Genomic DNA, 26489 nt, shown 5'->3' with positions numbered 1-26489 from the left:
TCACGTTTAACCCATTGTGTTAAGTCTGCGCCGAGTCCATGCAACGCCCAAATGCAGTCTGCTCGTTGGGCGATGCTGCTGCATGGGGACGCTGAACGGCGTTGACGCTCCTGACGGCGTTGCTCTCCAAGTGGATGGCCGTACCAGGTGGTATTGCTGCACGCACCGAGCGCCACGTCACACTGGCCGTTTCGCTGGCCGGGAGCGCATCCGGATGCGATCTTCGAGTGGCATGTCGCTCGACGACCTCTCCGCGCTTCAGGTTCGTGGCTACAGTGGCGCCAATGGCGTGATGCGGCGCTGCTTTTACGTAGAGAGAGAACCTGGCGTACGAGCGTGCGCTGCATGAAGCTGTCTCGAGCCTCAAGGAGCGCCGACCCACGCTGACGAGGAGCGGGAGGGACCGATCTCGCGCTCGGTCCTCGCGCATCCACGAAGAGGACGACGACGACCTTGTGCAGCAGCTCACGGCCGAGATTCGCCGCCTGCGCCATGAGGTGGCAAGGCTTCTTCGCGTATGGCACGAACCGCTGTGTGTAGCTCACGCAGCGGGGCCAAGGGACGTCGCTCGAGGCACGCACGATGGGCGAGCTCGCGGCCAACCTCGAGTCTACGACGGCGGAGATCGAGCGCAAAACGCGCGCCTTGACGACCGCCATGGACACGATCGAGGTACGATCGCTCGCGGTTCTTGCATCGATCGGCGTGGCGCTAGGATCTGGAAGGCCGCTTGGCCGAGCACACGCGCGTCGTCCTTGCCAAGGAGACCGAGGTGCACATGAACACCTATGATCTCTAAATGGCATGCGCACATTCTAGATCGGTCGGCTCCACCTCGAGGCGACGTCGCTACGCGAGGAGAAGAGCTCGCTCGCCGAGGCCAACGCAGTGCTCTTGGCACGCAAGGAGCAAGACGCCAAGCTGTCCAAGCGCTTGGAACGCCACGTGCGCGACCTATCGTCCAAGCTGCAAGTCGCGCTGGCGCAGATCAGTGTATACGAGCAAGCACGCGACACCTTCTCCGATGTACATCAATCCTGGATGACAAACGTCTCGAAGCTGGCGTAGATGGAGGCTGCGTCGCGGACCGAGAAAGCAGTCGTGTACGACCAGCTGCAAGAGACCAAGACGATGCTGGCGCGCCTCCAAAAGGATATGGGCGACCGCATCGGGCGGCGCGACGCGCGGATATCGCAGCTCAAAACGTCTCTCTTCGACGCGACCCAAGGTAACTCGTCTCTTAACCGGTGCATAGGACGCCGGGGTGTAGAGGCCGAGACGCTGCGGGACCGCGTGCAGCAGTACCAAGCGCAGGTGGAGACACTGGCGCGCACCGAGGCATCGCGGCTACGCCAGTGGACGTCGGAGCGAGAGACGCTCGAGCAGCGCGTCGCACTGGCCAACGATGCGATCGACCGCGAGCGCGACAAAAGCGTTCTCTTCCAGCGCGAGATGCAAAAGCTGCAGCACCAACTCTTGCAGCTCGACGACGCACGCAAGACCGACGCCAAGCGCCACGAGGCTACTTACGACGATGGCGTAGGCTCAGAGCCTGCTCGGCAAGGACGAAGCATCCAGCTACGTGTGGTCCAAGTACGTCGAAGCGATAGCGACCAAGCGCTGATCCGCGTGGATGCGTTGTATCAACTTGATACAGGAGTCGCCACACACATCCAGCTCTGTTTTTCTATTCCCTAACGCTACAGTAAATTGGACGTGTTATGCGCGCGGCCGGCTCGAGCCCGACTGAATCGTGATGGACGCGGTTCGCTTCTCTTCGACGTAGAGCACAGACTTGTTGGTCGCCGGCGCCGTCTGCGGTGCGCTCAGAAGCGGCAAGGACGGCGGGTACAGACCCGTGGTCTTGATGGCGGCAACGGCCACGTCTGTGCCGACGGTGGCGAGGCTCTGCTTGTACACGTCAGTGGCAATGTCCAAAATGTCACTCGACATGACGCGCGACGTCGAGAGGTTCGGAAGGACTTCCGAGAGGTGGGCGGCGAGGGCAACTTCAAACGGCCGAAACACCGAGAGGCGCACGGGCAAAACCACGTCGCTCTCGTTTTCGAGGTAGAGCTCCCGCCACGCAACGAGGATGATGCCGAGGCGAAAGCAGATCTGGGTCAGCGCGTGCGACCGCGCGACTTGGTCGACAATGAGCACGACGGGCCGCTGGACGTTCCAATGGATCGCGGTGTCAAAGTACATCATCCAGAGCTCGAGCGCGCTGGGGGTCATGGCGCCGTTCACCGTCGAGACCGACCGCTGCGCCATGACCGGGCGCTCCGTCTCGGTGCGCGGCAGGATGCAGAACGGCGGAAGGCCCGTGCCCGCAGCGTCGACCACCGTGAGGATCGTCGTGTGCAGCGTTGTCTGGACCTGCGTCGACGTATCGGTCGCCACGTTCTTCCATTGCCGGCACAGCACCGACGAGATCGACGACTGGTTCAAGAAGAAGACGCGCGACGGGTCGAGGCGCAGCTCGGTGCTGTACTTGACCATGGTGTAAAAGAGGCGGTGAAAGGGCAGCGAAAGCACGACCGGGACTTTGCGCTATTTGAATCCTATAGAAGACCTATGCAACGCGAGATGTTGATACCTGCGCCAAGGGGTTCCACGCCTGGACCTGGCCCATGGACGGCACGGTGCGGCCGCTGCGCTCCTTCTCCTTGGCGTACATGGTGCTGCGCATGAGATTTCGAACGACTTGGGCCGTCACTTTTTTGCCTAGAGTCGTATTTCCTGAGCCCGCTTAACACCGTCGGTCGCGTCGTACCAGGCTCCTTGAGCTCGAGCAGCTTGGCGATCTCCTGGGTCGTCGCGCCGTCTTCTTTGGCTTCAATGACTGCGCGCAAGTGGCGGTAAAACGGCTTGACCGAGGCAATGTCCTGGAGCGACTCTTGCTCGAGCGTGTGGTTGTGGCAGTTGACCATCTTGTGCGCATAGTAGACCCATTGCGGCCGGCCGCGCACGAGCATCTGGACGAGGCTCACCCAGAGCGACGCTTGGCAGCCCGAGTAGTTGAACTTGACCTTGCGGCCTTTGCCCGTCTCCTCGAGTGCCGGGTTGTTGCGGCGCTTCTGCGCGCGGCCGTGCTTGCAAAAGTACGTGATCGACGAGTAGACGAAGCGCGGGTCGTTCTCGGGAAACTTCTCCTTGAGCTTGCGCGTGCCGTTGATGCGCTCGATCGAGACCGAGTTGCGCGTCGAGAACTCTTGGTGCGTCGACTCAAAGTACGTGGCGAGCGACGATGTCATTTCCTCAAACGAGTAAAAGACGAGGCAGGGCGGCGGCTGCACGTAGACATTGACGTCCGAGGACGGCAGCGGGAGGTGCTGGATCGCGCCCTCGTGGACGGGCTTCTCCTCCAAGAGCTTGATCTCGACGTCGCCGATCATGACCTTGCGCCACTTCTGGGCGGGCGGCTTCTCATGCTCGGCGGCCGGCCGCTTCGTTGCCATCGAAATCGAAATGCAAACTGAGCGTCCGGATAAAACGAGCCCGGTGGCCGGTAAAGTCACTTGAGCCACGGCGCGTGTCGCATATTTTAAAATCGACGATTTAATGGGCCAAGGAGTACACTTGCTATTTGTAGCGACGCGTGCACTGTGGAAAAGAAGAGGCGGCACAGCGTTTGGTCAAGCCGCACCCATCGGTTGTTTGTATCCGGATTTTAAGCGTCACGCGACGCTGACGTGGCGCCACGATAGACAAGCGCGACGCCTCGCGATGCGCTGGCGCAGGCTACGCAGAGCTTGGTGCACTGCACGAGGTCAGGCGAGTCTGAGTATGGGATACATAGCCGTGGGTCGAGAAGGATACGACGTGCAGGATGGGGCGAAGTAGGACGAGGCTCAAATCGGCGGTCACTCGACGCGCTGGCGAGGGAGATGCCGTTGCGACACTAACCCTTCAAAACACCCGAGGGCCATTGGTTCTTCGTGCCATCAGTAGATGCGTGCAGTGGGCATCGCACGCCCACCCATCGGCGATGGGTGCTAGTTTGATGTACGGAGCTCATCCGGGAACCTTCGTAAGCGCACCTATTGCTCACTTGTACATGCATTGTGCGACTTGATACGTCGCACGACCACTGACTGCTCAAGTCCACGATGCATTCAATCGAACGACAGCATGACGCTTAACGCAGTAAGTGCACTTGCCCTTGGACGCTGCATCGTACTTTCCCGCGTTCCGACGCCAAGTCGACAAAGCTTCGCGGCCGTTTCGGTCTAGCCGACCTTTTCCCCGATGCTCCACGGATGGTCGATCGCACGCTGGCTCGGCCTTGCGTGGATCGCTTATTGCGCGGAGGCTGGACCCAACAAGGGTGCACCGCCGATTGATTACTCGAACCATCGCTGCACCGTCACGCATGGCGCGCCCGTCTCGTTGGTGCGTCGCCAGCTCGTGGCGTACGATGATGGACTTGTGCGATAGACTCCTCTTTCGGGGATCATGTCGTTCTGCACCGCCTTTACGAACGGTCGCTGCTGTATTCCGATTCACGACGAGTACATCAAAGACACCTTTTACAGCATTCTGTCGGCGGGTACGCGGTTCCTCGCCGTACTAGTATTCGAAGGCGAGGCTTGTGTTAGGCTCCATCTGCGCCGCGGCGCCCAATGCAGCGCTCGTGACGCTCAAGGCGATCCAGTGCACTGCGTGCAACCCTGCCGTCAGTTTGTATCTCTCGACGCCGCGCAACGTGTCCTTCTTTTCGGCGCCACAGACGCTCAAAGTGTGCGCGGCCGCCGCGGTATGTCACGAAGGCGCTCGCGTGCATGTACAATACCCGATGGTAGGCGGCCGTGAGTCCCCACCGCTTTAACGACTGCGGTCTCGTGTACATCGGCAGTCGCAACAGTATTTGTTTGCCCAATATACCTGTCGCGGCGTCAACACACTACTGCTGGTCTCATGCTTGCGTAGATCGCTCCGTCGATCGTCTTTCCGGGCTGCGATGACGGCGATCACGTCTGCTATAGCACGACCAAGGGCGACTACAGCCCGATTTGGTACTGCAGCAAAACTCCGTGCGGCGTCGACACGCCCCTTGGCTTTCGCGATGTGGCGTGCCACGGGCCCTCGTGCACCGCCTCGTTCCAATTCCTCAACGACAACCGAGGGGCCAAGCCGCCGTTCTTTGAAATGTTCCCAGTCGAAATCATCGATGAGACCTCGTGTGACGACGCCGCCATCTGCTGCGTGACCGACCCGAGACTTGAGGCCTCTACGTAGTCTTTTGTACGAATGGTAGTCGTGTCTCTGTCTTCGCCGAGCTCTTCTTCGTTTGGCTGCTTTTCGCTGGTGTCCGTTTTGGCGCCAACGATGCGTTCTGAGAGGTTGACCACCTCTGGCAATGCATGTTTGGATCGAGGAGCGTGTTTCTAGACACGGATATCCGGTGCGTATCCGGATGGTCTGCATTTGTGGAAAAGATGCCCCGGGAGATCATCACGCTCCAGGTCGGCCAGTGCGGCAACCAGATCGGGTCCGAGTTCTGGAAGCAGCTCTGCGTGGAGCATGGCATCAGCCAGGATGGCATCGTCCAGGACTACGCGATGGCTGGCAACGACCGCAAGGACGTCTTCTTCTACCAGGCCGACGACGAGCACTACATCCCACGGGCGCTCCTGCTGGACCTCGAGCCGCGCGTGATCAACTCGATCATGAACTCAAGCTACCGCAATCTATACAACCCCGAAAACCAGTTCATCGCCAAGGACGGCGGCGGCGCCGGCAATAATTGGGCGTCCGGCTACCACCAAGGCGAGGCGCACCACGACTTGCTCATGGAGATGATTGACCGCGAGGCCGATGGCTCGGATAGCCTCGAAGGCTTTGTGCTCTGCCACTCGATTGCTGGCGGTACGGGCTCGGGCATGGGCTCGTACTTGCTCGAGAACCTCAACGACCATTTCCCAAAGAAGCTCATCCAGACGTACTCGGTCTTTCCCAACCAAGTAGGACGACCTGCATGATGGTATGGAAAGCTGACTTGTCGGTGGTGCTAGGACGACTTTCAGAGCGATGTCGTCGTGCAGCCGTACAACTCGCTCTTGACGTTGAAGCGCCTCGTCCTGAACGCAGACTGCGTCGTCGTCCTCGACAACACGGCGCTCAACCGCATCGCAGTGGACCGTCTGCGCATCGACAACCCGACCGTATCCCAAGTACGAAATGGCCGGTAGACTTTCGATGACTCACGCTCTCTGTAGCTCAACTCGCTGGTCTCGACCGTGATGGCTGCATCGACGACGACGCTGCGATACCCAGGCTACATGAACAACGATCTCATTGGTCTCGTTGCCTCGCTCATCCCGACGCCCCGCTGCCATTTTCTCATGACGGGGTACACGCCGCTGACCATTGACGCCCAAGTATGCTCTTTCTTCTTGTGTCCACGCAGGATGCTCATGTTGCACGCAGGTCAGCGCCGTGCGCAAGACGACGGTGCTCGATGTCATGCGACGCCTTCTCCAGGTCTCTCTCTTCCATCTCAATGTCGCATGGCCTCAGCACGATGGATTAGCCGAAAAACATCATGGTCTCGACGTCGACGAAGAACGGATGCTACATTTCCATTTTGAACATCATCCAGGGCGATGTCGACCCGACGCAGGTGCACAAGTCGCTCCAGCGCATCCGCGAGCGCAAACTCGCCAAGTTTATCCCGTGGGGCCCCGCCAGCATCCAAGTCGCGCTCTCGCGCAAGTCGCCGTACGTCGAGTCGGCGCACAAGGTGAACGGGCTCATGCTCGCCAACCACACGAGCATTGGCAACCTCTTCCACCGGTCCGTCGTGCACTACGACCGCCTCCGCAAGCACAACGCGTTCATCGACCAGTACCGCAAGCAGCCCATGTTCGCTGAAGGCCTCGAGGAGTTCGACAATGCACGCGAGGTGGTCACCAACATGATCGACGAGTACAAGGCCAGCGAGCGCGCCGACTATGCGTCGTGGGGGCAAGCCACACCGTAGCGAGCGATAGTCGTATCTATGCCACACTATATAACGTCATTGCGCGCGTTCCCGCCGCATCCACTATTTTTTGGTATTAGTGGGTCGAGAGCTCGCAAGGAGGGCATGGAACCGATGCCACGTGGCGAAGCGACTAGAGACAATAGTGTCCACATCTTTCCAACCCAGCGAACACGAGCGAAGGACAATAATGTCTGTTGGCGGCGCCGGCGTCCCGCGAACTCCATTTGGCCTGTCGGCCCTGCGCATCGAAGTTCGAAGGCAGAAACTTCGCCCGCTGGCGCGCTTGCTGTAGGCACAATACTTCGAGTGGGCCGGGCCCAAAGATCATCCGAACGTCGTCGAGCATGACCGTGGACGCAGCGGCCAAGGCCGCCAAGGCCGACGACCAGAACATGCTGGATGCAGTGCACGCGGTGGTGTATGGCCACATGTCGATCCGCCACGCGACCAAGAAGTACGCGGTCGTGCGCAGCACCTTGCAGCGCCGCGTGCATGCGATGACGAGCAAGGACGCGTCGCCCAAGACCGAGAGCGAGGACCCGGCGCCGCCGCCGACGATGGCATTGCCAGCAGTCCCCGAAGTCGTCAAGGGCCCCTACAAGGTCATCAACTGCAAGGTGCGCACGATGCAGACAGCGGCCTCGAGCGCCATTGACGAGCTCAGCAACGAAATGGTGCGCGCTGGCCGACCCGTCTTCAAGCTCGGCCTTGGGCAGTCGCCGTTTCCCGTGCCCGACTGCATCGTCGACGAGCTCAAGTAGATGCAACGTTATTCGCTCTTTCATATTCCATCATCGGCGATACTAGGGCCAATGCGCACCAGCGCGACTACTTGCCCGTGGCCGGGCTCGCCGAACTGCGCGAGGACATCGCCACGTGGGCCACCGAGACGCTCAAGCTTCCATACTCCAAGGACGATGTCCTCGTCGGACCAGGAACGAAGGAGCTACTGTTTGTGCTCCAGACTGTCTACTATGGCGATCTCCTCCTTCCGAGTCCGAGCTGCACGAGTTATGCGCCCCAAGCCAACATTGCTGGCCGGTACGAAAATCTGGGATCTTATAGCCTTACTTGGAGCTTTGTAGAAACATGATTTGGCTGCCGACATACGCCGAAGACCGCTGGGTGCTCCGCCCGTCGGTCTTGGAGGCCCAGTGCGCCATGGACCCTTGTATGCACTCCTCTGCAATTACGCGTGATTTTTTGACGCCGCGTAGATGCACCGCGTATTCTCATCCTCAACTCGCCGTCCAACCCGACCGGCTGCTCGTACTCGGACTCTGATGTACGTGGTGTCTCGCGTCTTATCTGACCGTCTCGTGCTAGTTGCAAGCCATTGCGGTGCTGGCTAAGAAGTACCGGATGCTGGTCGTCTCGGACGAGATCTACTCGGACCTGACGTACGAGCCGCACATTTCCATCTCCAAGTACGTCGATTCGAAGGCGACCGTGGCGCTGATATACACTGCGCAGGTACTACCCGGAAGGTACGATCGTGTCGGGCGGCTTGAGCAAATGGTGCGGCGCCGGCGGGTGGCGCGTGGGCTTTTGGCTCTTTAGCGCGAGCCTCAATTGGCTTCGCCAGAGCATGCTCGTCATGGCCTCCGAGACGTACACGTCGGTCGCGTCACCGATCCAATACGCGGCGCGGCGCGCTTTCGTGCCCAACTGCCCCGAGCTCAGCGCGTACAAGCAAAAGTGCCGCCGCACGCTGCAGCTCGTGGCCGAGTGGTGCACGTACCAGCTCCTCAAGATGAACATCCTCGTGCACCCGCCTCAAGGCGGCTTCCACGTCTTCCCGTGCTTCCGCAACTATCGACAGAAGCTCGCCGCGCGCAACATCGTCACAGACGTCGAGATGTGTGAGCGCCTCTTGGCCGACACGGGTTGGTTCTACTCGACTGGGCACGGCCATGCGACATGTGTTTTGGGGGTAGGGGTTGCGATTTTGCCCGGCTCGTACTTTGGCCGCGCGGCCCATGAGCTCTATGCTCGGATTGCTTTTGTGGACTTTAAGGGCGAAATCGCCATGTACGTCATTGGCAGCGAGGTGCGTCGTCGTCTCGATGATCGCTTCGACAACTCAGAAATGATGCGACTTATAGGGCGAGTATGGGGTCAACGACCGCGAAGGCTTTATCCGCTCCGTGTGCCCCAACCTATGGACTGCCATGGAACTGCTATCCAAGTGGCTTCAGGCCGAGTAGTGCGTACAGCAGATCAGCTGCACGACCTCGACGTCTTGGCACCACCCCAACTACACTAATCTACTAGTATATTTTAAGCTTTAACATGCCCTCCTGCGTCGCGTGGGAGCAGACAGATTTACTTGACGTCGCGAGCGATCGATTAAAGTGCCTCCACAAAGGTACGAGCAGTCGATGTTATAAGTCAATCGCCTTCAGCTTCAGAGGTGATTGATTGTCTGAGCTGTTGAGCACTTACTTGTTGGCCAAGGCGTCGTTAACCGGACCGTCCGCATAATTCGAAATCCAGGCCATGTCCGCCCGGCAGGAGCGGAACCGGTCCTTCCTCGCGGCCGTCGAGCGCCTTGGGTACGCGCCGCTTGGGAGCTTCGCTGGCGCGGGACCGCTGGAGCCCAAGGACGTGGACTCGCTCATGCGCGGCTCACTCGAGCCTGTGTGGCACTGGGTAGCGCTCAACGTGCACGCGCCCGCGACCATTGAGCTGTACCGGCGCAACGTCCGCATCGCCCGCCACGAAGCCACGAATGCTACGTGCGACGAAGCCTGCCTTGGTCATACGCGCTGACGTTCTTGCTGCGGTCGTAGGGCCGAGCGCCAGCGAAAGCGTGACGCGTGCGCTGCCTTGAAGGAGAAGAAAGCATTCTTGGAGCGTACGCTGGCCAACGTGCGCTCCGAGAACCAGAAGGATCTCGCCGCTCTCTCGACCGTGGAGCACGACGCACATGTGTTTGCAGAGACGATACGCCAGCGCCAGCGCAGCCAAGTGCTCCTCCACGGACAAGCCAACGTGTTGCAGTGCAACCAAGGCGCGCACGTGGCGACCGTGGCCAACATGAAGCAGCGACTCTTACCGCGACCGTCGCATATGCACAAGACGACGCAAGAGGTGGTCGATGCCGCCTTGGATACGCTGCAGCACGACTGTGCCACGCAGCGCGACCAGATCGACCCGCCCGTGACCAACCTCGTCGAGGTATCGCGTGTCGTCAAACAATTGGAGGCGACTCAAGCTGTGCGCAGAATGTGTTTCAGGTCTGCAGTGGTCTGGACATTGTCCACGCGCTCCAGCAGCAACCGCCAGCATCTCTGCCCACGGCGTTCGGTGCCCAGCGACCAATGCCCACCCAGAAAGTTGATACGCTCACGTCTGTCCGCGCCCTTCTCCAGGAGCGACAGCAACACCACATTGCTCAGTTTGTACAAACCATGAAGCTACGCCAAGCAGTAGACCCATCTCTGCACTTTTGCAACATCGACGTGTCTTGTATGCAGACGGAGAAGCAATACCCGCCGTCCGCACTACCTCCTTTCCCAGCCAACCTCTCGGTATATTTCGAGCTGAAACAGCTCGACGATATATTGTACTATCTCTAGCCCTCGCTGCGCGCGTATCTGGAAGCGGACGAGGCCCACGTTGTCGCCACAGCCGTCTACGCGCTCCTGGTGCAGTACGAGCAAGAGGTCGAGGCTGCGATCGCCGCGAAGCAGTCGCACAACGCGCACATCCAGACCCAAGTGCACGAGATCCAGGCGTTTACGAACCGCTTTGAGGCCACGACGAGAGAGATCTCGATCGCGTTTCAGCGCAACCGAGCACTCGTGCTGCACATTTTGGACCAGCACAACCAGCTCTTGCAAGCGGTGCACGCCACCATTCTATCGCCGTACCTTGTACGACACGTCCCATCGACCCCTCTCTCAGTACGAGGCAACGCGAGTAGGGCCACTTGGCGCCGCTCGAGCAGCAGCTACAGGCGCTCGGCCACGAAGAGCGCACGGCGGCGGTCTTTGCGTCGCGTCCAACGCCCTTTGTGGCCAGAATCGGCGACCCTCACGACGCGCTGTGTCGCCTCGCACAGAGTCTCGACGTGCCCGACTACGGCAATGTCCACCAGCTCCTCCGCGCCCTCGACGGCGAGACCCAGCTACGCCTCTACACCCACCTCCAGCACAGGTAGACTGCTTACGCGAAGTGACTCACTCGGATGCACACGACGTAGTCTGACGGCGCTCGAGGCCCAGAAGGCAGCTGCGACAGCCATGGCTGCGGAGCACCAAGGTACACTGCACCATAGAGGCTTGTAAGTGAGTGCTCTGTAGCTCTCCTCGCCCAAGTCGCCACGCTCCACGCGTGCGATGAAGCGCAGTGGGCGCCCCGTGTACTGCAGCTCCAGGCGCAGGCCGATGCGATCCTCACAACACACCTTCCGGCGCTTCTTGCTGCGATCAACGACTGGTTCCATCAGCCAGCGCAGCAGTTGATTGCCGCCTAAGAGACCGAGAATTTTGATATATGTACGGAGTCGTGTTCATGGCATCTACGGATCGTGGGCCTTCGTGGCCGCCACGCGAAGTTCGTCGAGCTTCTGCTTTTGCTGGTCGTCGAGAAGCTTGCGGTGCTCGGCGCTAAGGTCCTGGCCAAAGCGTGCCTCTTGCTTGGAGAGCATCGCGTGGTAGGACTCCCACTCGGCGAGGAAGCCCTTGACGAACTCGGGCTTGGCCGTCTTGTGCAGCTTGAACTCGTCGCGCACGTAGCGGTCGCCGAGGACGCGCATGACGGGCTCGAGCTTCTGCCGGTGGAGCCGCAGGATCCCGCGGTACAGCGCCAGCGTCTTGGATCGGTCCATGCCACTGGAGCAATTTATTTATTCTTCACTGTCGTTCGTCCAAAACCGTGGCTGAATGCACCCAACTTTTCGTGTCGGCCGAACGCCGCCGCCGGCGTGAGAGCACAGGTCATGCCGATGTTACAGCTGCGATTGACCAGCGCGTTTGCATTGAACGCAAGGCCGCGCGGCGTGTGCCAGCGCCGCTGATGAGCGCGCTGATGAGCGTGCGTTTAGCTGGCTGCACTGTGGATGCGATGGAATCACGCCACGAGCGGCTCTACAGTGTGCGACGCGTACGCACAGCAGCAACGCGATGCATGGCCTTCACGTACCGCCACCATGTATTGATAAGCAATGCGTTGCAGCGTGCGACCATGTGCAACAAAGGGGGTTGGAAATGGAGTTGCGTGTTTATGAATTAGTACAAGCTACTTGTGCGAGGATCACGCAACTTGAGCTGGCAGCACCACACAGCAGCAGCGTTTGACGCGACACACTGAGATCGACGCTGCTACGATGATGACGAAGAGGCGAAGAGAAGAGCATCGAGAGGCGGCGCGCGTGGCGCGACAGCTGACACCCACGCAGGCTACTCGCTGGTTCCTGGCTCCTGGCGCAAGTGTCGCTGCGTCCTCTGTCACCGCCCAAGCCAGTCATCTGCGTACTCGACTTCTCGACGTACGTAGGATCGTTCAACTGCATGTGCGACCTGTCGCCAGAGCTGCTCCCAGACCCGCGAAACGAGCCGAGCATTACACCCGGTCGCCAAGGCAGTAACAGGCGAGGTGCAAGGGTCGCCACTCACTGGCCTCGGCGCCGCCCGCGGTCGGCCCTTGCACACGACGCGCCATGGCACCACCCGCCCCATCCCCGTGCTTATAGGCGCGACCAGCAGCGTTTACCGCGATCTGCGGAACGTTACGGCGGAACTTTAACGCGATTAAAACGCGGACTCGGCACGGAAGATTAAATTACATACAAAGTGATAGAGGGGCCGCAGCGAAATAAAATGGGCAGCATTTGCCATCATGACCTGGTCCGTCCTCGACGTCGTGACGGCGCGGATCCCGACGTGGAACTCGCAGCTCGAGAACCAGACCGCCCGCGGTGGCGGCCAGCGCTTCACGAGCTTCCAGATCACCGTGCAGGGCCGCAGCGCGTCCTGGTCGCTCGCCAAGCGCTACAGCCAATTCCGCGACCTCCACCTCGGGCTCTGCAAGCGCTACGCGTCTGTGCGCAGCCTGCCGTTCCCGCCCAAGCGCTTCTTCTCGTCGCTCTCGCTGCGTGTCATTGAGCAGCGACGGCTCGGCCTCGAGGGGTAACCAGCGTCGCCGCAGATGCGTAGCATCCTCATGATCTGGTGTAGCTATGTCCAGAGCCTCTTGGCCATGCGCCCGCGTCCGCACGAGCTCACGCCGTTCCTTGCGCCCGACGCAGACGACAATTCTATGAACGGTGCGACCTGCGATCGATGGTGCAATCGTATGCATCGCTCATGCTTGGCTTGTAGACCCGGCCGGGCGCACGCCGACGTCCGAGATCGGCTCGACCTTTACGACCCAGCACGCGGCGCTGGACGTGGTTACGCCACCGATCGACTTGTACCTCGACACGTCGTTCGACCCAAGTCGCAAGTGGTCGGTCGCCGACTTTGACATCCTCAAGGTGCTTGGGAAAGGGTCGTTTGGCAAGGTGTACCTTGTTCGCACGCGCGACGATAAGAACACGCTGTACGCGATGAAGGTGCTCAAGAAGACGGAGCTCATCCAGCGCCACCAAGTGGACCACACGATGACGGAGCGCGAGGTCATGAGCGCGCTCAAGCACCCGTTCATCGTCGCGCTGCGCTGCTCGTTCCAAACCGAGTCGACGCTCTTCATGGTCTCAGACTACTGCTGCGGCGGCGAGATCTTCTTTCACCTCAAGAAATTCCGCGCCTTCTCCGAGTCCATGGTGCGCTTCTACGCCGCCGAGCTCATCTCGGCCCTCGGATACCTGCACTCGAAGAACATTGTGTACCGCGACCTCAAGCCCGAGAACGTCCTCCTCGACGCCGACGGCCACTTGCGCCTCACCGACTTTGGCCTCTCCAAGAAGCAGGTCACGAGCACGTCCGGCGCGCGCACGTTTTGCGGTACGCCCGAGTACCTCGCGCCCGAGATGCTCCTCAGTCGCAAGCACAAGTCGATGTACGGCAGCGCGATCGACTGGTGGAGCCTCGGCACGCTTCTCTACGAGATGCTCACGGGCTGGCCGCCGTACTTTGACCGCGACGTGCAAAAGATGTGTGAAAACATTCTGATTGCTCCGCTGGCCTTTCCCGCGCGCTTTGGTATTTCGTCGGCGGCCAAGTCGCTCATCCGCGGTCTCCTCGAACGGTACGATCCCGCGACGACAATGGTGCAGAGACGCATAAAGGGTGGTAGGGACCCGACGAAGCGGCTGCAAGCGCCGGCGCTCAAGGCCCACCCGTTCTTCCAGGGCCTCGACTGGAAAGCGCTGGAAGAGAAGCGGCTCAAGCCGCCGTTCAAGCCGCGCCTCCAAAGCCCGACGGACCTTCAGAACTTTGACAAGGAGTTCACCAAGGACGCCGTGCCCAACCTCGTCAACGAGGTAATAGAAGCTCCGAACGACGCACGACTCTCAGTTTGGTGCGTAGGAGACGTCGAGTACGAGCGTGGAAGACGAGTTTTACGGCTTCTCGTTCACGTACCACCACCAAGCCAGCCCAATGCTGACCGAGAGCGACATGCTGCGCCTCCGCCGGAACCACTCGATCGTCTAGGCTACCGCGTGGTCACAGTGGAGGCGTATTTAACTCTGTAGATATCATGCCCAATGTTTGCGTCTGTTCGTTGTCGTTTGAAATACAGACAAATCTGTGGCCAAGATAGGCCCGGTGTAACGTCACGATCGAGGATTGGACAAAATGCCCATTGGCATAGCCAATCAAAGGCGTTAATTTTCTTTCTTATTGCTGCCATGGAGGATGAGGTGAGCTTCGTGCTGGGGCTCATCAACTGCCGCCGGAGCCGGCGCGGGGACTGGGACAGCTCGATCATCGAGGCCTCGCACCTCCACTTGACCGTACCTGCCTGCTTGGAGCGTGCTACATGGGCAGCCGAGTCCTCGACGCTGACGCTCACCGTCAACTTTGCCCCCGTTGCCGCCGCCTTGCCCGACCTGCACGACCTCGCCTTCTTCCTTCCAGGTTGTATGGGATATGACAAGTGCATATCTGACGTGGCAAGTACAGCGGCCGACGAGACTGTCTATTGCTACGCGTCCAACGACGATGCCTCCGAGGTACCGCTGGCGACACCGATGATTGGCAACGCTGCACGTCACGTAGGCGGCCACGTCAGCAGTCGCGATCCTCAACGACAAGCTATCGACGCCGTTTCTGGCGCTGCAGTTTGTACACGCTGTCGAGCAAGCGGTGCTCGACGTCCGCGCCGACGCCGGCGACGACGACGAGAGACGCGCCAAGGCCATCGCCCGTGTCGCTGCGCGGCTTGCGTCGCAGCCCGATACATGCGACGTCATGCTGTGCCTCTTGGCCACCGCGGCCACGAGTCCGAACCGCCTCTCACCGCCTCCGCCAATGTTCAAGCGACATACTGGCGAGATTAACCTCGCCACACTGGTGCGTCCATCCTCGCTGCTGCATGCTGGCGCCCTGATGCTGACTCGGAGTAGAAGGAAACACTTTCCGAGGTGCCGTCGATTCCCGAACTCCAACGCGCAAACCTCGATGATATCCTTTCGAATGACGATCTTCGTGCATGTATCAAGTTGATATTGTGGCCTTGACGTTGCCGAGCACCGACCTTGTCCCGTCCAACACTTGCTCTCCTTGACTGGGTCTGGTGCCGCCTACCCGTCTCATTATCACTGGTATGCTACTCAACAGATGCTGAAGGTCATGTGCATGCGGGGTAGGTGACCACAGACGCGCTGCCTGCATCGCTTTGCCTCGGTGCGCGATCGCTCTGTGGGTGATGCCGCTCTTTATAATGTGTGGTGGTGTAGAGAAGGGGGAGCTCGACATTGCGCTAGTCGCTAAAGTCCACCAGAGCCGCGACCCGTGGTTTGACGACATGGCGGCGCAGCACGGCGTGGCGCGTACGACGAGAAGCCTCCTCTTCTGCTGCCTCGTAGCATTTGTTTGTAGAGTGTTTTCACGGCAGCAAACTCGCGCATTTCCACTCGATTCTGCAGAACGGACTCCACGTCATGAGTGGCACGCGCCACATGAGCTCTGGCAACGTCTTTGGGGACGGCATCTACTTTGCGCAGAGCGCGCAGGTCGCCATGAACTTTGCCTACGGCACGCCAAGCCAGCAGTGGACACCCAGGTAATACCCTCCGTCGTCGTCAGTACTATTGCAAGACGGGGTGGGTGTGGTAGCGGCGTTCTCTCCCGAGACGCGATTTGTGTTGCGGTCTGTCTCGTGCTCGCGGACCGCGACCGGCTCACGACGCTGCCGGGCGCGACGCCGGACGCCAAGTACTATGTGCTGACCGACCCGCGGGGCGTGCGCGTCGAGTACCTCGTGTTTTTGGAGCCCAAAGCCCGGTCGGCGATGCGCGTGCTTCTCGGGTCGCCGTGGGACGTGGCGATAAGCCTCTTTTGGTTTGCCGTCGCGTACGGCCTCTATAGGCTCTGCGACGCGACGTCGTAAGGCCGCTTGAACGTCGTTTGAAAATTCTACCATTGGACGAGCGTGGTCCTGATGACTACACGATCAACGAGGCCGAAATGCTGGTCCAGTGTTTCGAGCGCTTCAACGCTCGAGGCCAGTCTCGCAGTAGAATTGGGATCGACCTGATTCGTGCACGGCAGGTCGCTCGCTACCAGGTCGCTGCATCGTGAGTCCAAACGGCCACCGGAATCGTTCGCTCTTCTCATGCCGCCGTGATTCGAGTGTCTACTTTGCATTGGCGCAATCATGCTCATGTTGCGACGCAGACGAGTACATGCATTAAGGACAGCTCTACCTGTTACCATTCACTCCCGCCATCCTGCTTGCATCGAGGCTGTCGATGGTGTGTCTGGTTACGCCAGTACGAAAGTGTTGAAGTTCCACGCCTCGTCACAATCGCGCGCAATGAACAATGAACGGTCGCATCAGCCCATTTAATGCTTTGGCGAAGGAAATCCTCCGAAATGCGAGGCTCTTGGCGTTATATTCACACACAGCTGTGTACTCCTGCCCACGGTGTTGACGCCGTTCAAGGGCTACTCCGAGCTGGGGTAATCTAAGCGACCATCATTCACAACCTACACTCTGATATTGCACCCGCGATCGTCCTGTCATTTTGCAGTTTGCTCGACACGGATGCAGCGACTCATTAGCGCGTACGCGACCTTTCTCGGTCTCCCGTTCGGACCGGAGCTCGCGTCCATGGTGTCGAGCCCGAGTGCGCTGCACGCAAGCAAGGTGAACGACGCCATTGCGTTCATTGAAGCCCAGCGCGAGCGCTTCCACTACCCGGGCCTCGCCCTCGCTGTCGTGCAAGGCAACCACGTGCGTTCATCTAGTACCATTGTACAATGGTCCCTGATCCTGGAGAATAGACGTTGATTGCCCGCGGCTTTGGCACCAAGCAGGCCGGCGTGAACACGGATCCCGTCGACGCCGACACGCTCTTTGAGCTCGGGTCCGTATCCAAGACGCACGTGGCCATCGCACTCGCCAAGCTCGTCGACGACGGCAAGCTCCAGTGGCACGACACTGTCAAGCAGCACCTCCCGTGGTTCACGCTCCAAGACAAGTACGCTGAAGAAGTCACGACGATCGGCGACCTCGCGTCGCACAACTCGGTCTTTGGCGACCACGAGGGCGACGAGCTGCAAATGATGGGTGTGATTGCCTCGGAGCGCGAAGGGATCGAACGACTTCGGTACATGAACACGACGCGAAAGGTCCGACCGGGCTTTGCATACTCGAACGTCGGCTTCAACGTCCTCGGTCAAGTCATTGGGGCCGTCTCGGGCACCCACTGGAGCAAGTACATGGCGACCGAGATCTGGCAGCCGTGGGGCATGAAGTCGACGTATGGTAACGCGGCAGACGCGCCAGCATCGCGCTTGACGCATGGGCACAACACGTGCAACGGGGTCGTCATTGGCCCGTACGCGCTGACGTCGTCGAGCTTGGCCAAGCTCAGCCCCACCGTCCCGATGCTCGCAGCAGGCTCGATTGTCTCGTCGGCCAACGACATGGCAGCGTTCCTCAAGCACGTCTTGGCCAAAGGCGGCGCGACGTTCAAGTCACCGCAGTCGCTCGCGACCATCTACTCGGGCCACGGTATCATTGAGCTGCCCGACCCGAGCTCGCTATTGGCCACGCTGGGTCTGGACGCGACCAATCTGGACGGCACCGGGGTGATGACGGGGTACGGTGTCGGTCCTATTGGCGATCTCTTCTTTGGCGAGCGCTTTGCTATGAAGAATGGCGGCAACAAGGCTGGGACGTGCACGACAGCCTATGTGCCGGCGCACGGACTCGGCCTCGTTTTTCTCGCCAACAAGGCGTCAATGGGCGGGAAAGCGCATGAGGCGACGCTTCTCGAGCTCATGCGCTCGTATGTGCTCGGGCTTTTCCTCGGAATTCCCAAGGCGACGTTGACCGAAGTCTTTGAACGCGGACTGGCGGTTGCCGACAAGCGCCCCGAATTGCCTTGCGATGCGCACTATTTCGAGCACCAGCCGTGGCCAAAGAGCAATGTCACCGTACCCAGCACGAGCGTCCTTCCGGGCACGTACCTTTTGGATACGTCGCCCGACTACTACGGCCCGATCGTCATCTCGCTTCGGAACGGCACTTTGCACTTGACGTATGGCGCCATCAGCGTCGACCTCATTGCGATCAGCGACACGGAGTTCATTCTGCCGTACGACTTTATGGCGATAGAGCTCCGTCTTGCGTTCTCTGTACCAACGGCATCTACGCCCAAGCCAGTGCTTGTCTTTTTCGGCAAGGTGGCGCACCAAGTGTAGACGGCCAGAGTGCTCCGACACTATAGCGTTGGCGATGCAAAGGTCTAGGACTTGGGCCCCTCAATAATGAACTAGTATAATGCGGTAACCTCCTCCATGTGTCGTTGATAGCTTTTTAAAGGTCAATGCAAGCCGAATGAATCGTCAGGCTCATGACGTGGCACACAGCTGGGACGCCGTGGCATGCGACATGGCTGGCGCCGAAAAATAGCCGAAACCGTCACGGCCAAGATGCACCGCGCCGAGGTCCTATACGCGCCTCCGCGCAAGTACGCTTTCTCTCAACCACCGTCCTCCTACCATAGCGTAGGCCTCGGAAGCGCAAGGTCCCGCCGCCACTGCAGCCGCTGGTGCCCAAGAAGGTGGCACTGCGCTGGCACGCCGAGGCCACAGCTGCCTTTTGCGACGCAGACCTCTTTCTGCGCTGGCAAGAAGCGACACAGGACGAGCGTTTGGAGCAGCTCCAGAGTACGATCGAGCTCATTTACGGCAAAAGCGCGGTGAAATACACGGCGCTGGCGCCGCTCGCGCATGAAGATCGCGTTTTCATGTGTCCCAAGAGCCGCTACGTCCCCGAGCGAAACGTGCATACCGCGCTCCAGCGGCTTGCAAAGGCCGAGCCGCTGCGCCTTGAGACGACGACAACGAGCCTCGTGACACGGTTGCGACCTGCCCTGCTCTCAGTCGAGGTACGTAGAGTCCTCTGCGATCGACCAACACGTATGTGCAGATGCGCGCACGACTGGAAGCGCACTTGGTACAGCGCATGCGCGGGTCGATTTGGCAGGACGAAGTGCGCTCGCTCTTGGCGCGGCCGCTGGACGCCACCGTCTTTGTCCACCGAGCCGAACAAGTAAGCTCCACCCGTCGCCATTCCAAAAGCTCCCACCGACCTACAGATGCAACACCCGACGACGTCGCTGAGTCTAGCGACAGCCGTGACACTCCCCATCCCGATGCACGTGAGCACGGCGCCCCCTGAGCTCTTGTACCCGTACTCGATCGATGCGCATGCGGCGTCGTCCATGGTCAGCATCAATATCCTCGCCACGCGCTTGACGACAGCCTGTAGGTTGCACGCATGTACCGCTGTGTCTGCTTTCGTCGGTCGCTGCGGACGCACCTCGATCGGCTCTTTTCGAGTCTGTTGCTACTGCAGCACTTTTGTCGATTCCGCCTTCGCCGCCATGTATGCATCTCACTGAGCTCTACGCTTTTCAACCAATACGGATGGTAGCGTCAAGCCCGGGTCCGGGCGACCACTGCCAACCGGTCGGCGCGCGTGATTCAGTCTCGCGCATCCGCGCGGCTCGCGACGAAGCATAAGGCCGCCACTGCAATTCAGTGCTGCTGGCGCCGTCACTGCGTCCGACAGCACAGACGCCACACGCAGCTCCGCCATCGCGCCGCAAACACGATCCAAAAGCTCGTCAATCAATATGCGGTGTACAAGGTGGGACCATTCTGTGCATGGATGATGCTCTCGACGATCGTGCGGCGCGCTAGGTGCAGAAAACCAAGTGCTTGCTGCGCGTTTACGCTGCGTGTCGGCGCTGGTGCTACCGCCACCGCGCCATTCGGCGCGAAGCGTCGCGCCTTGAGAGTGAGATTGCCGCTATGGAAGCCGCGCAGCGAGAGGTGCGATCGACAGCAGTCCGATCTTGACCTCATGGAAGCGAGGAAGGCGCGGACCAATACGCTAGCTTGGCTCCAGACGCCGGCCGGCCGGATCGAAATCAAGCGAGAGCGCGACGCGATAAAACGAGAGAAGAAGCCGAAGTCGCGCCGAAAGGTTGACCTGGAGACACAAGCGATGGAAGCCGCCTTTGCTGCGTTCGACACGGACGGTTCTGGTGCGCTCCGCCACGTCATTCTCGCACATGCAACTCACTCATCTACTGTACTGTCCAGGCACCATCGATCTGGACGAGCTGCGGCTTTTGACGTCAGAGCTCGGTGTGCCAATAACCGAGAAGGACTTGCGCCAAGGTTTTGCTGGTGCGAACGACTTCGAGAGACGCTGCGTCTTATGGGTCTGGGCGTAGAAATGGACACCGATCGCAGCGGCGGTATCGCATTTACCGAGTTTGCCGTGTGGTGGAAGGCCGACGCGGGGCGCCACCAGAGCAAGACGCACATGGCGCTGCTCAAGATGAAGCTGCGGGGCCAGGCCCTCGTCGGCCACCTCACGGGCGGTACGTCGCCATCTGTCGACATGAGTACTAGTGCGGTGCACGGTAGCAACGATCAAGGCCATGGCGTCGAAGCGCGTGCTCCTGCGGCTCATGGACAAGGCCAAATGCGACGCGCGGGCTGCCTACCGGTCGACGCACCCGCCAGCTCGTACCAGACACGACGCAAAATCCATTCCTTCCACGCGCATCGAGTGTACGACGAGCAATATGACGGTCTGCACGGGCCGCGACGTCCTTCGGCTCGACGACCTTCGAACGTACGCACGCCAACTCGAGGCGCGGCCGCGATGAGCCGACAATGTTGATCCGCCGCGCCATACGTCGTGCTGTATCAAGTTATCAAGATGGAAACCCAACGCGATCCGGCCACGTCCGTTTGTACGGCCATGGATTGGAAACGACACCCAGTGCAAAGTTAGGACGCATGGCTGTTATACCTGGTGCTTTGCATTCGATTGAAGATGTACAGTTGGGACATGACAAACACGATAACTTAGCATACATAGTAGTAGACGCAGACAAGAAGACGACTAGACGTGGCGGAAGATCCACATGCCCGCACAAATGCCCAGCACCTAGACGCGTTGAGAGACGACGGACGAGGGCGTCGCGTACCTGCGCGATTGGCATGATGGGCATGTTCATGTGGGCGTGCGTGCAGCCCGTCATGACGCACGCAACGACCGACTCGTTCTGCGTCTCGACGCGGAAGATGGTGTAGATCTTATTGCAAAGGGTTAGGTCAACATGACATGAGCATACAGATGCATACCTGCAGGACAAAGATAAAACCGGCGACGAGTTGCAACCCCACGAGCGTCTCGAGCATCTTGGAGCGAAGACAGCACGCGCCGTGGTACGACCGGACAGACGGCGGCGGCAGCGGCAGCGGCAACGTCGGTGACGCCCCTTGGCCGAGCACGTTCTTGGTCGAGAGCACATAGTCGTAGTCATCGATCGGCGCCTCGAGGCTCACTGCGTCAAGAATATCTTCGAGGCGGCGGTGGATCTTCCAGCCATAAATGCTCACGGTCGTCGTCATGACAAGCGTAATGACCAGCGCCGTCGAGATCTTGATGCGCTCCAGGACATAGTCGCCGGTATCCCAAAAGTACCTACGCCGCCAAGCATGCTACGAACTTCAGCACCATGCGCAGTACCATTGCAGAATGGGAAAGACGACGTTGGCGACCCACGCCGCGGCGATCGAGAGGCCGCCGACCCAAAGCAAGCGCGGCGAGTACTCTTGCACGTCGCCTTCCATGACGCGGATCCAGAACATGAGCATGACGATGCTACACACGTTCCATGCATTCGAGACCACTCAAGAGGAAGCGAGAACGTAGAGTACATGGCGGTCTCGAGGCAGCCCGTGCACGCGTCGCTCATGCCCACAACAAGGACGTACGGCAGCACGTTGTTGAGGCCGAGCGGGTCGATGGCGCGGGTCGTAAGGAGGACGGCCGCGCCAAGAAGCAAGAGTAATATGTGTCGTTGCGTCGCTTGCCCTAACACCATGCGCCCGTCTTGCTACGGTCGGCCAACGTCGAGGAATCGACCTACCTCGATCGCGCTTGGCGAATACGAGCGCCAGCTTGAGCGTGACGAGGAGGACGAGGAGAGAGCCGACGCCGAGGTAGGCGAGCTGCTGCACCCGGTAGCGCGGCGTCACGGTTGCGATCGGCGCCGCGCAGTCGGGCGCAATGAGCGGGTACGCGCAGGCCGCGTCGGGCATGTGCATTGCGAAGCCCATTTTGGGTTTGAAAATGTGCAATGTGGCCGGGCGCGCCATCTGGTCGAAAGTACACGGCGCTTCAGTATGGCGACGTAAAGGCAGCTCTGAAGAGGATGGAGTGGGCACTGCAGTTGGCCTCGAACTCCCTCACCTCTTCCCTTGCTCCATTCAACTGGTGCATTTGCGTCGTCGTGTTGACTGGCTGTATCGATTATTACATGACGTGGTTGCTCGGAGAGGCCTTGGCGATCGTCGATGTCGTAGGAGCTGGCGGCGGTGGCTCCGAGTGGTCGAGCTGGTTGCCGCAACGCGGCTACGCGTGTAGGTATACACGACTCTATGAGCGAGCTCGTCGCCGGGGCTCGCATTCTCGGGGTGGATTGCGCTGCGACACGGACGCATTGGTGTAAAGTGGTATTAGTACCGCATGGACTAGACTCGGAGTATGTAGCGCGTCCCATACCAGCCAGTGTCAGCTCGTACCAGACACGACGCAAAATCCATTCCTTCCAAGCGCATCGAGTATACGACGAGCTATCAGACGGTCGCCAGCTCCGTGTAGCGTGGCACAGAGGTGTGGCTCTCGATGGAGGTCGAGGTTGCGTACTCTTTGCCGTCTCTACTATTACTGTCGGGAGCCGCATTTTGAGCCATCATTTCCGTTGCTGACGCCATGAATCAAAATTCGTTGATGGGTGTCCAGACAACATTGACCAAAGATAGCGCGTACTATTAGCAGCGTATACTCCTCGTCGAGATATCGTTGCTAGAGGAGACATGGACGCAGCCGACTGCGAGACTCAGAGAGCGACGTCTGTGCAGCGACGCGCCACGATTGTCCAGCGGGTGTTTCGGGCTGCCACGCCATGGCAGAGAACACGATAGCTCGTGCTGCATTAAAAACACACAACTTTACCTCGGAATGCAGTGTGTGGGTGTGAACGGCGAGCTCTGCAACACGTATACGTTATGGAATACTTGGTGTCGACATGACAGGGACGGTATCCTAGCCTTGTCGAGACAAACGACGTCTCTTTGTAGCAGGCCTAGTCCCAGTGTGCATGGAAAGGTTGTGTGCGAATAGCCATATCGGTTTCATTGGTCGTGATTGGATTATTATCCGGATCGCATCGATTGGCACTGGCCCTGGGTCATCAGTCTCAATAATCTCAGGAAACCAGCAACAAGATGGGCGGCAAGGCTAAGGCGCAGAAGCACACGGCCAAGGAAATCAACATGAAGCACAAGGCCGCCAAGGAGCGCGCTGGTGCTGCCGGCGGCGGCTCGTCGGGCCAAGAGCTCCGCAAGTGCCAAAAGGTCGGCGTCAAGTGCGGTACGCAGCCCACTCTTTTGCGCGATGAGGCGCTTATGCCTCAAGCTTAGAGGTGTGCTTGAACGAGTTCATGTCGTTCCCGGATCTCAAGATCCACTACGACTCGCGCCACCCGAAGGAGAACTTTGACGAAGCCAAGTTCCTCGCGGCCTTTGCCGCTGCCAAGGAAGAGACGGCCAAGCGCCGCGACGGCAAGCAGCAGGGCAAGCTCGACTACAAGCAGAAGGACGGCAAGCCGGCGGCCCCGGCGGCTGGCGCCAAGAAGGGCGTCTCGGACGACGTGGCTGCGCTCCTCGCGGCGGGCCTCGCGAACCACAAGTAAACCAGAGCCACCGACTACACTTATAACTTTAAATACTCTTGATCGCGCTAATAGTATATAACTCGGACGTTCGTGCCGATAAAGACACAGTGCACCGGCGACGACGATGCAATAACCCAGTCGTTGCTGTATTAGACAGACTTAAAGAGCGAGACGCGCTCCCAGTTCTTCTTGTCCTCAAACCACGGCAGGTGCCAGTTGACGTACAGGATCGGTCGGCGCACGCCGTCCTTGGAGCCTAGTACGAATGTGATCATCGTGAGCCATGACACAAAAGTCGTATTACCCATCGGCGCAGTCGTGTTGGACAAGCCAAGGTGCAGGACGCGGCAGTCGAAGAGCACCAAGTCACCTGGCGTTACGTGCGGCCGGATCGTCTTGGCGATCGTCTCGGGGATGCCCGACCCGTCTTCGTTGGTCATGCGCGCACACGTCTCGAGAAAGTGCGACTCGACAACAAACGCGGTTTGGCCCGCGTCGTAGCCACCGGCATCGCAGGCGGGCAAGAAGGCATGGAGGAGGTGCGGCGGCAAGTCGAGTGTGTTGAAGAGATGCGGGATGTCCGCGTGGATCTTTTGGTCAAAGCAGCCGGGCGTGCTTACGATCGCGCCAATCTCGCCGTGCAAGAGGCGCTGGCGCGACCCGGGCCCGCCAAAGCTAAAGTTCCACATGCCATAGTTGCCCGCATTGCGAACCGGGCCGGCATCCGGCTGCGCCACGTCCTGGAGGATGGCCACGACGACCGGGTGGCGCGGGTTGATGCCGTCGCTCGTGCGGGCGTCCTCTGCTGGCTCGGTCGATCGCAGCGACGTGAGCGCGGGCGTGTGGCGGAGGTCGCACCGGAACGCCTCGCGCGTCGCAAACTCGACAAAGTTGCGCGATGGCGGCTTCTCGCCCGGGTTGAAGACGTCCATGTCGTGGTCGGCGGCGAGCTTTTCCGCGACCTGGGCAAAGTCCGAGAGCGCGGCGGCGCCATACTTGCGCACCGTCTCGGGGTTGAAGAGACCCCGGAGCACGACAACACCGTAGTCCCGCAGGATGCTGCACGCGCGGGCGTGCGATTCGACGCTCAGAACACCGTGCTGCCGCTCCGAGAAGGTCCGGCCGAGCGTGACCCGGTCGACCCAGTTGCGCTCGTGGTCCAAGCTCGCGGCGGTGGCGGGTTCGAGGCGGTAGTGCTTGGGGTTGACATCCGCCGTCCGCGTCTGCACGGCGACGAGGCAATGGCCCGGGATGATGCGCGTCGCCGCATTGGCAAACGGCCCCGATAAGGACGCGACGCGGGGCAGCGCCCAGTGCTCCGAGACAAAGTCGACCGAGAGCATCGGCGGCACGCGCGTGATGACGACGCCGCCTGGCAGCACCCTGGCGTGCAACGACGTGAGCACGGCCTGCGTCGCCTCGTACGACATATCGGCCGTGAGCGCCTCCAAGTCCACGGCCACGTCCGTGGTAGAAGCGTCGGGAAAGATGTACCCGGCGTCTTCGAGGCGCGTGCGAAGCGCGGCTGTGTCCTGCGCCAGCGTCGCAGCTGGCGGCAGTAGCATAGAAGCATCCTCGACGCCGTGGGCCTCGCGGCGCGATGGCACGGTACGCAGGAGCTCCGTCGTAATGCGGCCGACGCGCTCGGGCGTGAGCTCCCAAGCGTCTTCATCGAAGCGCTCGACCTCGTCGTCGCTGCTGTCGTCGAAGCAATCCCATCCAGTCGCCGCCATCGTGCTGCACGATTATGCACCACGCCAATAATCGTGCACGGTGGTCATCCGGATAAAATGACAGATGTCCGGATAATGAGTGGCATTCGACACCTTTGAAGCGCATGTATCCGGATAGATTTCTAGGTTGAGTTTATCCGGTTATGTCAATGACGTGTAGGTTGCAGCGCTGCAACGGTCAAGAAATCCGAAATCTCTGTTGAAATGACCAAATTGAAGACAGCGACACTAGGTCAGGTAGGTCGCAGTCTCGCCTCTCGACGTCGCGGCAACGCAGGCGCATGCCACGAGAACCATGGTATAGACAGCAGAGGAGTTCCAACGCTTGGCTTCTTCCGTCAGCGCCATTGCTTGCCTCGTACTAGTAGACGATAAGACA

General features: G+C 60.0%; 14 protein-coding genes across 14 annotated transcripts; 10 read left to right on the top strand and 4 right to left on the bottom strand.

The window, feature by feature from the left end:
* Positions 1–232: 232 nt before the first annotated feature.
* Positions 233–1624, top strand: SPRG_10731 (hypothetical protein; the record flags this gene model as incomplete). The annotated part of the gene is made up of 8 exons (XM_012350299.1): positions 233–262; positions 315–497; positions 541–672; positions 716–772; positions 820–1026; positions 1069–1228; positions 1271–1539; positions 1565–1624. The coding sequence occupies 8 exons, from the start codon at positions 233–235 to the stop codon at positions 1622–1624; spliced, it is 1098 nt and encodes a 365-aa protein (XP_012205689.1).
* Positions 1625–1719: 95 nt separating this feature from the next.
* Positions 1720–3398, bottom strand: SPRG_20937 (hypothetical protein; the record flags this gene model as incomplete). The annotated part of the gene is made up of 3 exons (XM_012350373.1): positions 1720–2553; positions 2600–2727; positions 2777–3398. The coding sequence occupies 3 exons, from the start codon at positions 3396–3398 to the stop codon at positions 1720–1722; spliced, it is 1584 nt and encodes a 527-aa protein (XP_012205763.1).
* Positions 3399–4458: 1060 nt separating this feature from the next.
* On the top strand, positions 4459–5241 carry SPRG_10730 (hypothetical protein; the record flags this gene model as incomplete). The annotated part of the gene is made up of 4 exons (XM_012350298.1): positions 4459–4552; positions 4602–4759; positions 4806–4889; positions 4933–5241. The coding sequence occupies 4 exons, from the start codon at positions 4459–4461 to the stop codon at positions 5239–5241; spliced, it is 645 nt and encodes a 214-aa protein (XP_012205688.1).
* A 192-nt stretch (positions 5242–5433) lies between these two features.
* On the top strand, positions 5434–7041 carry SPRG_10729 (tubulin gamma chain). The gene is made up of 5 exons (XM_012350297.1): positions 5434–5966; positions 6018–6176; positions 6222–6383; positions 6433–6486; positions 6536–7041. Exons 1-5 carry the CDS (start codon positions 5442–5444, stop codon positions 6983–6985), a joined length of 1350 nt encoding a protein of 449 aa, XP_012205687.1. The 5' UTR covers positions 5434–5441; the 3' UTR covers positions 6986–7041.
* Positions 7042–7332: 291 nt separating this feature from the next.
* On the top strand, positions 7333–9195 carry SPRG_20936 (hypothetical protein; the record flags this gene model as incomplete). Its single annotated transcript, XM_012350372.1, has 8 exons — positions 7333–7745; positions 7796–8029; positions 8074–8159; positions 8206–8273; positions 8315–8415; positions 8462–8874; positions 8926–9038; positions 9094–9195. 8 exons carry the CDS (start codon positions 7333–7335, stop codon positions 9193–9195), a joined length of 1530 nt encoding a protein of 509 aa, XP_012205762.1.
* Positions 9196–9487: 292 nt separating this feature from the next.
* SPRG_10728 (hypothetical protein) lies at positions 9488–11468 on the top strand (the record flags this gene model as incomplete). The annotated part of the gene is made up of 8 exons (XM_012350296.1): positions 9488–9726; positions 9781–10168; positions 10216–10419; positions 10468–10521; positions 10570–10866; positions 10917–11149; positions 11196–11254; positions 11296–11468. The coding sequence occupies 8 exons, from the start codon at positions 9488–9490 to the stop codon at positions 11466–11468; spliced, it is 1647 nt and encodes a 548-aa protein (XP_012205686.1).
* Position 11469: 1 nt separating this feature from the next.
* On the bottom strand, positions 11470–11841 carry SPRG_10727 (hypothetical protein). The gene has a single exon (XM_012350295.1). The coding sequence runs from the start codon at positions 11820–11822 to the stop codon at positions 11514–11516; it is 309 nt and encodes a 102-aa protein (XP_012205685.1). The 5' UTR covers positions 11823–11841; the 3' UTR covers positions 11470–11513.
* Positions 11842–12817: 976 nt separating this feature from the next.
* SPRG_10726 (AGC protein kinase) lies at positions 12818–14643 on the top strand. Its single transcript, XM_012350294.1, has 5 exons — positions 12818–13122; positions 13171–13259; positions 13315–14182; positions 14231–14417; positions 14464–14643. Exons 1-5 carry the CDS (start codon positions 12833–12835, stop codon positions 14587–14589), a joined length of 1560 nt encoding a protein of 519 aa, XP_012205684.1. The 5' UTR covers positions 12818–12832; the 3' UTR covers positions 14590–14643.
* A 1397-nt stretch (positions 14644–16040) lies between these two features.
* On the top strand, positions 16041–16489 carry SPRG_10725 (hypothetical protein; the record flags this gene model as incomplete). The annotated part of the gene is made up of 2 exons (XM_012350293.1): positions 16041–16162; positions 16216–16489. The coding sequence occupies 2 exons, from the start codon at positions 16041–16043 to the stop codon at positions 16487–16489; spliced, it is 396 nt and encodes a 131-aa protein (XP_012205683.1).
* A 657-nt stretch (positions 16490–17146) lies between these two features.
* On the top strand, positions 17147–18905 carry SPRG_10724 (hypothetical protein; the record flags this gene model as incomplete). Its single annotated transcript, XM_012350292.1, has 2 exons — positions 17147–17335; positions 17386–18905. 2 exons carry the CDS (start codon positions 17147–17149, stop codon positions 18808–18810), a joined length of 1614 nt encoding a protein of 537 aa, XP_012205682.1. The 3' UTR covers positions 18811–18905.
* A 136-nt stretch (positions 18906–19041) lies between these two features.
* SPRG_10723 (hypothetical protein) lies at positions 19042–19825 on the top strand (the record flags this gene model as incomplete). The annotated part of the gene is made up of 3 exons (XM_012350291.1): positions 19042–19079; positions 19121–19663; positions 19710–19825. The coding sequence occupies 3 exons, from the start codon at positions 19042–19044 to the stop codon at positions 19732–19734; spliced, it is 606 nt and encodes a 201-aa protein (XP_012205681.1). The 3' UTR covers positions 19735–19825.
* A 1649-nt stretch (positions 19826–21474) lies between these two features.
* On the bottom strand, positions 21475–22758 carry SPRG_10722 (hypothetical protein; the record flags this gene model as incomplete). Its single annotated transcript, XM_012350290.1, has 6 exons — positions 21475–21580; positions 21621–21728; positions 21778–22120; positions 22166–22300; positions 22357–22513; positions 22569–22758. 6 exons carry the CDS (start codon positions 22756–22758, stop codon positions 21536–21538), a joined length of 978 nt encoding a protein of 325 aa, XP_012205680.1. The 3' UTR covers positions 21475–21535.
* Positions 22759–23868: 1110 nt separating this feature from the next.
* SPRG_10721 (hypothetical protein) lies at positions 23869–24479 on the top strand. Its single transcript, XM_012350289.1, has 2 exons — positions 23869–24073; positions 24124–24479. Exons 1-2 carry the CDS (start codon positions 23929–23931, stop codon positions 24393–24395), a joined length of 417 nt encoding a protein of 138 aa, XP_012205679.1. The 5' UTR covers positions 23869–23928; the 3' UTR covers positions 24396–24479.
* A 31-nt stretch (positions 24480–24510) lies between these two features.
* On the bottom strand, positions 24511–26129 carry SPRG_10720 (hypothetical protein). Its single transcript, XM_012350288.1, has 2 exons — positions 24682–26129; positions 24511–24633 (listed from the first exon to the last, which is right to left on the bottom strand). Exons 1-2 carry the CDS (start codon positions 26108–26110, stop codon positions 24527–24529), a joined length of 1536 nt encoding a protein of 511 aa, XP_012205678.1. The 5' UTR covers positions 26111–26129; the 3' UTR covers positions 24511–24526.
* Between the last annotated feature and the right edge of the window lie 360 nt (positions 26130–26489).

This window comes from Saprolegnia parasitica (genome assembly GCF_000151545.1).
Source record: "Saprolegnia parasitica CBS 223.65 unplaced genomic scaffold supercont2.64, whole genome shotgun sequence".
In the NCBI taxonomy this organism is placed as follows: domain Eukaryota; phylum Oomycota; class Saprolegniomycetes; order Saprolegniales; family Saprolegniaceae; genus Saprolegnia; species Saprolegnia parasitica.
The sequence above is the reverse complement of the archived record's forward strand: the minus strand, read 5'-3'. Positions and strand labels throughout refer to the sequence as shown.

Coding starts and splice junctions, on each gene's coding strand:
- SPRG_10720 (XM_012350288.1), bottom strand. CDS start 26,110: ATGGCGGCGACTGGATGGGATTGCTTCGACGACAGCAGCGACGACGAG. Junction 24,634..24,681: donor CAACACGACTGCGCCGATGG/GTAATACGACTT, acceptor CATTCGTACTAG/GCTCCAAGGACGGCGTGCGC.
- SPRG_10729 (XM_012350297.1), top strand. CDS start 5,442: ATGCCCCGGGAGATCATCACGCTCCAGGTCGGCCAGTGCGGCAACCAG. Junction 5,967..6,017: donor ACTCGGTCTTTCCCAACCAA/GTAGGACGACCT, acceptor CGGTGGTGCTAG/GACGACTTTCAGAGCGATGT. Junction 6,487..6,535: donor TCATGCGACGCCTTCTCCAG/GTCTCTCTCTTC, acceptor ACGATGGATTAG/CCGAAAAACATCATGGTCTC.
- SPRG_10721 (XM_012350289.1), top strand. CDS start 23,929: ATGGGCGGCAAGGCTAAGGCGCAGAAGCACACGGCCAAGGAAATCAAC. Junction 24,074..24,123: donor AAAGGTCGGCGTCAAGTGCG/GTACGCAGCCCA, acceptor CCTCAAGCTTAG/AGGTGTGCTTGAACGAGTTC.
- SPRG_10727 (XM_012350295.1), bottom strand. CDS start 11,822: ATGGACCGATCCAAGACGCTGGCGCTGTACCGCGGGATCCTGCGGCTC.
- SPRG_10726 (XM_012350294.1), top strand. CDS start 12,833: ATGACCTGGTCCGTCCTCGACGTCGTGACGGCGCGGATCCCGACGTGG. Junction 13,260..13,314: donor AGACGACAATTCTATGAACG/GTGCGACCTGCG, acceptor CTTGGCTTGTAG/ACCCGGCCGGGCGCACGCCG. Junction 14,418..14,463: donor TGCCCAACCTCGTCAACGAG/GTAATAGAAGCT, acceptor TTTGGTGCGTAG/GAGACGTCGAGTACGAGCGT.